A 10,004-nucleotide genomic window follows, 5' to 3' on the forward strand; every position below is an offset into this window, starting at 1 on the left:
TTATATTTTAGTTTTAAGGTTTGTGTAATAAATAAAAGCACTATGGACTCAATTAAATGTAGTTTCCAGATTTTATGCCTAAATCAACATCAGGTAGTTTAAATACAAAAATATTTTTAATTTTAAAATAATAATTACAATTTAAAGATGATAATTTTCATTAAAAATCCATTTATAAGGTATATAAATTATCAATTTTGTTGTTTTATTTGATATAATATGTTTATAATTGACAGTAATTATAATATCAATAATAATGTCCAATTATGTTTATAAATAACTTATAAAGCACGATTACCTACTTATAAATCATATATATAAACAGAACTTTAAAACATATTAGCTAGATAAATAACAAACTTCATATAAAATTAATTTAATTATATTTAAGTATACATGAAATTATGGCAATAATTAGGCACCTAACATATGTTTTTACTTAATTAAACTATCTATAATAAGCTACCTATCTATTATACATTTTACATAATTAATAATAAGTACCTAACTATAACATAATGGTTATACTTATACCTACCTTCCAATTTATGATATACAATTATTTCAAAACACAAAGTAAAAAAAATTCTTTATTAACATCAACCAATAATTTTTTTGTGTTGGGATATTCTTTAATTATCAAAATAAAGATAATTATTTATTTAGGCTATCTACTCAATTTTTATATAAGCTATCAAATCAGTAGTGTAACCTATGATAGTATGACCTAATAAACCTAATGGCTAATACGGCACTATACCTATAGGCTATGATTAATCAGTAAAAAAAAAAATCATTGTTACAACACTTCAAATTACATCTCAATGCGACTTAATGATAAATAAACCAAGTTTAAACATATACAAATATATTATATCGTAATGGCCAAATAAAAATATAAATATTTAATAACAATATACTAAATGCATAAATTGATGTTGATTAAATAGATAGATTCCTCACTATTTTGTAAATACCTAGATATTTATCTGTGACTGTTAAGCTATGTAAGGTTCCTGTTATATATTTAAGTTGTTTCAGTCTTTATATAAAAGGTAGGTAATTAATGATTAATGAATAATATAAAATGCGTAAATAACAAAATATGTATATCTACAAGTAATAAATAAAATCATTATTAAAAACTATACTAAGTGCTATACAGCGCTCATCATTGTTGTCTATAAATTTAAAACCTACAATTCATACATAGTGGATAGTATAATTTAATAGTGAAGATTTAAATAAAAATATTACAATAATTGAATTAATATTTAAAGTTATTTAAATAACTATATCACAATTGAACTTATAATAGATAATGCAGTAGACTACCTACTTTAAATCTACCAACAGAGAGTAGAATATTAAATTGAATATTAATTATAAATTACTAGTATAAAAAGTAATGAGGAATAACAATTATTATGTGGTAAACTACGTTTTCATATTAGGTCTACTAGATTTTTGTGAGACAGAGCCAGAATAGACATTTTATCACAACTAACATGAAAGAGTGAAATGTGACGGAGAAAAACTGTATTTAAAGTAATCAAAAATTAACTTAATAAATTTCGAATCAACAGTAATTACGGCGATTAGTGACAAAGAATCTAGTGGGGTAATGAAAAACTGGCAAAATATGTCTAGCGGGAAAAGAAAAAGCTTTAGTCGATTTACGGGAATAGAATGTATGAAACATATGGACACTACTACAGAGAAATTCGTAATTTGACCTCTATATCCCGTATTTATAGAACACATTGGCCACACGGGATTTCAAGGTTATTATCGGCATAATTCTATAGTGACATGTAAAGAGCAGGAAACATTGAACACTTTTAACATATCAGAAGGCGGGTAATCGTTATTTAATTAATCTTACAAGTATTAAACAACACGTGTTTCGCGAAGTCTGCTTACCCGTGTCGAGAAACTTCATATAAATGGTGTCGCCCTTCTGGGACGCGGGACTGACGATGAAATGATTAGCGAATGTCGTTCGCTTCTGTCGACTTGGCCAAAGCTGGAACACAAAACAAAATCGTACACGTATTACAATACGAAGACCGGAATACCCCAGGAAAAACAACAGCGCCCCTCACTATAAATACGGGCGGTGAAATCAGACAGGTACTTACAACGGCGTCTTTGACAAGTCTCCAGACAAGTCGCGTTCTTATCGTGGAAACCGTTTCGTCGGCTTTACGGCAGCAGCTGCTTAGGCTGAACGGCGCAATGTTGCGATATTCGAACCGATCGGACGGACGGCGAATTGGGAATGAGAACGCCGCGACGACAAGAGCGTCTTATCGATGTGGATCGTCCGGTGCGCGCGCGCACAAAGGTACAGGGGCAGAGAACGCGCGCTTTACCGTAACTCGTGACAAGTGTACTTGTAGAGCGTTGGTAGCGAGTTGCGACTTGCGACCGAGCCACCGAGTGCGCGAAACGAATTTCTCGTTGCTCACTTGGTCTGCGGCTTAAATTTGACGAGAGGGGGGGCGTAATTACTTCTTAATCTATGGTACGTTATACGGGGTGTCGAATGTCGATATACACGAATACACGACAAGTGGTCCGTGGAAGATCGGAACAAAAAATGCTAAACGCCGAAAATGATTTCTACAAAAAAACAATAACTATAAAACTATGTCGATAAAGGTGAACAAAAAAAATAATGATTTAAAATCGTACCATAGAACGCTGTCTTCGGCGGAGGCGGAGTTATAAAATTGCGAAAACTAGTTACGTTCACGTAACTCATACGTAGTCGCACGCGGTACGGTGGCGAGACCACGACGATGAAACGGCGCGGCCAACGCGACGGATTTGGGGCCCACGGTTAGGTTGGTCACTCTGTAGTCCAACCTGGTGGTGTTGTTCTTATCAACTGCAATTCCCCCTCGCTATAATACCGGATGTGGTATCCGCGGTAATGGTACGTTCATGTCGTATATTCGAGAGTGAAATCGTAGTCGCTATGCTCTTCGATTATATCTATATGGGAGCATAGAAAATAATTCGTACGACCGACCACCGACCGAAGTACCGGTGACCACCGAACACTTCGGAATCATAGCGCAGTGCACACACACACGCACACGTTTGCGAGCACCGTACTATTGGATTTTGGTTTTTTTTTTTTTTTCGTTCAGCTTCATCTGATAGGAAGACGTCTCGCGTGTGCGCGCCCCACTCGTCGGACGTGATAATTCCGAATTAATTCGCACTATTTGCAGTTCCGTTAGCAAGCGGCACGACGTCGTGTACGCTCATCGCTTCTCTTAGCCGCCGTTGATGGTGTTCCGTTGGCCGTTTATACCTTGACTCAACGAACGTCTGCGACGTACGTCATGGCCGAGGTGGCCAGGAGAAACGAAGCGCCTCCGGGCAACGGGGTGAGACAAGTACTTAGTGAATAATATTAAAATATTTTTTGTTGTTGGCCGATGGACGTCTCTCGAAAATCCGTGGTTTTCACGACTTTCGACCGGATAGTCTGGCTTTTTGAGTGGCACTAGACTGAAGCTCGGTTTTCGAACGTTCGACGGGTGCACCGCGTGCGGGCCAACGCCTTATAATCGGTTTTTTGGTTTTCCGAGACGTGTTTATTCCGCAGTACGCTCTCAATGAGCACATCAATAAACTACCTGTCTAGATGTTTTAATTAACTCTTGGTACACTGGTGTCGTGTTTGCGTTTGTTTATTTGAATTATTAAAAGAACGCAAAATAAAATTATTTTTATCTAATAGTTAGGCCCAATTAATGAATTTATCAAATCTTTGTTTAGCTTATTATTTTTATAGATACCTATCTAGTTAAAGTAATGCTATTTTATCGCCTAGAATTTCTGAAATGTAATAAACCTTAATCTTACAGCTACAGAATATTAAAAAAAAAAAAATGTTGATAACATTTAAATGATATGATAAAACTGATTTAAATATAAAATATGGCTTATTAAATAGATATTATTAATCAATTCAATAAGAAGTACATTGTTCTCTTTTTTTTTAATCTAAAAGAGTAAAATAGTATAAAATATAATTTTGTAATGTATATACCAAATACCTGTTTAATAATTATCCTATATAAAATATTCATCACTGTCATAGCTCATAAGTAATCTAATTTTTAATTATTTAATAATAATAATAATAATGAAATTTAAGGTGTAGAATTTCTGTGATTACATTTTTTTTAAATATTTATAATAACATTTTTTTGACTATATTAATTTAAAAATATTTAGTTTTTTTAATGTGACATTTATACAAGTTTGTAATTTTCAACAAAAATATAATTTTAATTATTTGTGATTACTTATTGTACACCTATATAGATTGCAATATCCTAAAATAAAGTCATATTAAAAAAAAAAATATATTTATGAAATTCAAAAATAACCTACTTTTTGCCATTACATATATCATTAACTAAAAATTTCTCAGTTTAATGTTCAAATTATTTAGAATAATTGTAAGCCATTTTCAAATCATCTATTTTTTATGAAATAATATCTATTGTAATTATTTAAGTTATAAAATATACTATTTTTGTTTTAAAAAAAATTTACCTTAAAACATCTTTTAAAAATTAATCTCAAGTCTTTATTGAGAATTTTTTTGTATATAATAACTGTAAATTGTAATAATGATTTATTCAATGACAAGATACACTTGTCTCCAGGATCCTATTATACTGTAGTTAGTCTTCAGTTTTTTTTATAAAACTATAGTTTTTCAAATTCTTAATAATAAAAGTTGATAATATATACTTAAAATAGTTAAAAGTATTTGTTTATATAATTACTTAAAACATGGTAATAGTGTTGCTATGTCTGTATGAGTGTTATAATTCCATTAAGAGGATGTCAATGCACTAGGTATTTGTTTTTTTAACTAAGCAAATTTATGTTCATCAAAATCAACTTTGTACTGTTAACTTTAGTATTATAACGATTGACCTATTATTAAACTTAAAATTAGGAACAATATCTGTGTACTTGTGTTGGTTTTTTAAGATATTTAAATTTTAAAGCAAGATATTATGAGCATTTTTATATTATATAATTTTGCATACTATTGTACTAATAACAACTTGCATAAAAATTTAAGTATTACAAAAATTCAAATGTATAAGCATAAATAATATTCTTAATTTTAGTGTTAAAGTTTTGTAATAGACCAATTCATTCTTAATTCTAAAACTAACAATATAAGGTTGGTTCTACTGAATGTTAATTTGTTATATCATGCATAGATTTGAAAAAAAATATAAACAGTGTTTTGAAATTCTCCTAATAATTCTTTTTAATTCATGTAAAAAAAATTTCATTTTTAAATTTGCATGAATACATTACTACATATTATTATAAAATAAAAATAGAATATTAATTTAGTTTAAAATATGAGTATTTAAGTGGTTTAACATAATATTATGCTATTTGTTTGCTTTATGAATTGAAAATGTATTGTTATTTCTTATAGTAAATGATAAACAATTTAAATTAATTTGATTCATAAAACTTAATACTTATTGTATTGTTGAAGGCTGGTAATGTGGAACCAGCGCAAGGTGAACAGCCACAACCCCAACAAGGACGGTTCAATATGTTCTTTGGAGTTGTGAAAACGTTAATTGTTAGATCATTAATTATCTATTTCATTACATCAATGTTTAAAAAGCCATCCACTGTACCTCCTGATGGCGTTACTCCAGTTGCTGATTCCATTCCAAACGTCAATTTTTTTGAGTTTGGTACTAAATTTGTACGTATTTCATGATTTTTATTTATTTAAAAACTATTTGTATTAAAAGATCGAACTAATAAAAATATATTTTTCAGGATATGTATGTTTATTTATCAGAAGATAGTCTTAAGAATACAATAGACGATAATGAACTTATCTGGAAAAAAACAGATTTAGAATATGGAGACTGGACTTCTGGACCTAATAATGATGGTACTTACACTATCCAAAAATCTTTTGTTCCATCGCCGGTAACTGATACCTATATGATATAATAAGTTTGGTAAATTGGGTTATATTAATGTAATTATTTTATTTTTTAGCATTTGCAAAATAATGGGTCAATTTATTTACATGTATATTTCATTAAAAAGACAAATTCAAATATAAGTAAAAATGACCCTTACGTTGTTCATGCATCCAAACAATTAAATAAGTTTAAAAAAGTTAAATTCTTAAAAACTCATAACTTACTTACTGGTGAAACATCTGCGACTCCAGAACAAATCGAAGTAAGTAAAATGACTTAAAATGTGTTAATTTTTTAATGATATATAAATTTTTTGCTGTTCTAAAGACAGAAAAAAACAAATATTACAAAGTAGTTTTGTTAACCTAATTTTCCATGTTTTAGAAAGCTGAAAAATTTGAGACTGAAATAATATCACATTGGCATCCAAATTTGACAATTTGTTTAGTAACTGATCAAACCAATTGGACTAAAGGATCTCTCCCTGAACCATTTTCTGAATGTAAGTTAACATGTAATTAAAGTACACGTTACAAAAATGTGCAGATGACCGCAGTGCGCCATGTGTCGATTTTTCTAAAAATCAATGGGCCTCAATATTTGATCCATCACAAGTGCGTGCCGCTGGCACGACAGATAATATACGAGTTTTAAATTTTTTATTTGGCGTGAAGCATTTTGGTCACCTGCAACGAGAAATGGCCACTAGGCGCGCGGTGGTTATCCGCACGTTTTTGTGAAGCATACTATAATTGATTTTACCTATTAAATATCAGTATTTAATTTTTATTATTTAATATATAGATCTAGAATTCTTACCACACAATCGATATAAACCAATGGTATTTTTCAATGATTTTTGGAATATGCTTAGAGACTATCAACCAATTAATAAAACTGTGAAGTAAATAACAGTATTTTTTAATTAATTTCAAATTAAAAGTTATGTTTATTAATGTTGCAGCAATTTGGATTTAACACTAACATTCCAACCATTGTCATTATTTAAATGGCAAATGTATTCGGCTCAGACTATGCGAAACAAATGGACTGCTGGATTTTTAGGTGATACTTTTGCATCAGATGCAAATGAAGATGATCAAGATCAAGATTCATTAAAAGAAGCATTGTTAGAGACTTCTCCATATATTTTGGCAGCTACAATCATTGTATCAATATTACACAGTGTTTTTGAGTTATTAGCTTTCAAAAAATGGTAATTAATTTATATAAAAACTAATAATATATGTTAGAGTAATTGTGATATATAATTCCTTGATAACTGTTGTATTTAACATTGAAAAAAAAATACTGTCTAAGAGGTATGGAGATGGAGAAAATATCTACCTATAAATTTGAAAATAAAAATAATTATAAACAATTTTAAAATGATAAATTTGGTATAATTGTCATAAATATTTTTGTTTTATCTAATGAATATTTAATTGTATTATTTGTTTCCAATTATTCACTTATTCTATTATTATTCTCAAATAAGTGTTGGGGAGGGGTGTTTGTGCATGTGTTCCACTTTTATAAATTGTGGGGGAAGGCTTTTTGGGTTAAATTCAAATTATATATAAAATACCAATCCTCTATATCAGCCGTAGTTGTGTTAGAAAATTTTTCTAATTTTTTTTTATAGCTTATTCACTCTTTACCACTGGTATTTACTGTAGATAAACAATGTATTTTAAATAAATTAAGTTTAAAATTTTTATTTTACTGATATTCAATTTTGGAAGGAACGTAAATCTTTAGAAGGGTTATCTGTACGCGCAGTATTTTTTAACGTTTTTCAATCTGTTGTTGTGTTATTGTATGTCCTTGATAATGATACAAACACAATTATTCGCATCAGTTGTTTTGTTGGGTTGGGTATTGAATGTTGGAAAATCAATAAGGTAAAATAATTAAGATGAATATTTCATATTTAAATTAATAACTATCTTTATTATATTTTTATGTTTTAGGTGTTAGACATTAGTCTTGATCGGCAAACACGGTATTTAGGCATTATTCCAAAATTGATATTTAAAGAAAAGGGGTCCTATGCTGAATCTAGCACAAAGGAATATGATCGATTGGCATTTAAATATTTATCATGGGTTCTATTTCCTCTCCTTGCTGCATATGCAATTTATTCACTTGTCTATGAAGAACACAAAGGATGGTATTCTTGGGTACTTAATATGTTGTATGGTTTTCTACTAATGTTTGGTAAGCATTATTTGTTTTATTCAAAATAAAGAAAATTTGGCCTTTTTAATTTGATAAATATACATTATTTTTATATTTGATATCTAATAATATATTTTTCTACAATACTTATGTAGGTTTCATTACAATGACTCCACAATTGTTCATTAACTATAAGCTCAAGTCAGTGGCACATCTTCCTTGGAGAATGATGTCTTATAAATGTTTAAATACATTCATTGATGATATATTTGCATTTGTTATTAAAATGCCAACAATGTACCGTTTGGGTTGTTTTAGAGATGGTAAGTAAAATTCCAGAAGAAACTATTGTAGTATGTTCATCCCCAGCTAAACAACACTCATATTTATGTTATCTCCCAAGTTTTTTGATTTGATTAGTTTAATTAATGAGTCCATGGTGATACAATGTCATTATTGAACTGGTTATCTTTATTCATTTATGCATTAGTCCTTTAATTACAAGCTAATACTTAATTTAAATTTGTACTAACTATAACTATTTTACTCTGTGTTCCAATGTCTTCTCTTGATCTGTCAAGGACTCATTTTTTTTTTTTTGTATTTATTCAGTTTCATGTGGCTATATTTAGTAAATACATGCAAACGTAGGAGTTCTAATTCTATATTAGATTTTATCATCAAAATTAAAGATAAAAAAAGATATTTTATTACTTTTAAATTGTATAGTAGGTTAGTATACTCTAATATTAAAAATAGCACAAAATTAGAACATTTGTTATGTTGTATGTTTTTAGGATAAATCAACATATGTAGGTTTTGCAACTACTGATATTATATACTTCTATATTATACATATACACATACATATGTATCTTACCACTGGATAATTTAACAAACCATTACATTATTATCTTTTAAATTAAAAATAATAATTTAGATTTATTAACTTTTTCTATTTCTTTATTCTTATTTGATCTATATTTGAATTTTGATCAGTTATTTGGTAACTCAAACTGCTAAGATTAAAAGATAAAATTGAGCAAAGTATTATTAGTTCTCTTAGTATCTAAAATGAATTTGGATTTCATCATATTATCAAAGTTAAATGTGGTATCATTGAAATCTAGATGTAATTTTATTAATATTTCTTTATGGATATTGTTTATATTGACAAAAGATTTATTTCAAATTATATAATTTAATGGATTAAAAATAAAAATTTGCAATTCTGTAGATTTTATACTAAATCTCAAGTAAAAAAAATGTTGTTTTATGTAGTTCCTTATTCTATTAAAAAATTTTTTAATTATTTATTTAACTTTGATTTGATTATTAAGAATAAAGTGAAATATAAAATTGTTTAACTATGAATGTTTTATAGGTTTATTAATATTTTTTTGCATATATTTCTTAAATAAAATTGTGTGCATTTAATATTATCCATTGTACTCTAGCTGCTTGCTTGCCCTTTATATATATAGGTCATTAAATAAATATTTAAATATATAAATATGTATATATTTTTTTTTTTAGATGTTGTATTTTTCATATTTTTGTACCAAAGATGGATATATAGGGTAGATCCAACTAGAGTAAATGAATTTGGATATGCTGCTGAGCCAGTTGAAGAACAGTCACAAGCTATTGAAGAAAAACCTCAATCAATTGAAAATGAGAAACCTGAAAATGATAAAAAGAATGATTAATACAATTTTCTCAATCGACATATTTAATAGTCACTAGATGTATTTTGTTTCAATTTTTTTTTTTAATATTTAATATACCAAAACAAAATAAAAATATATATATTGA

General features: G+C 28.4%; 1 protein-coding gene across 1 annotated transcript; it reads left to right on the forward strand.

Annotated features, from left to right (window-relative positions):
• The first annotated feature begins 3,145 nt into the window (after positions 1-3,145).
• LOC112601460 (cleft lip and palate transmembrane protein 1 homolog) lies at positions 3,146-10,004 on the forward strand. Its single transcript, XM_025349104.1, has 11 exons — positions 3,146-3,401; positions 5,558-5,776; positions 5,854-6,009; positions 6,082-6,270; positions 6,393-6,510; positions 6,813-6,912; positions 6,973-7,221; positions 7,735-7,912; positions 7,982-8,228; positions 8,345-8,512; positions 9,726-10,004. The coding sequence occupies exons 1-11, from the start codon at positions 3,357-3,359 to the stop codon at positions 9,896-9,898; spliced, it is 1,842 nt and encodes a 613-aa protein (XP_025204889.1). The 5' UTR covers positions 3,146-3,356; the 3' UTR covers positions 9,899-10,004.

Source organism: Melanaphis sacchari, unplaced genomic scaffold (genome assembly GCF_002803265.2).
Source record: "Melanaphis sacchari strain LSU unplaced genomic scaffold, SCAv2.0 Contig0_pilon_pilon, whole genome shotgun sequence".
NCBI lineage: Eukaryota > Metazoa > Arthropoda > Insecta > Hemiptera > Aphididae > Melanaphis > Melanaphis sacchari.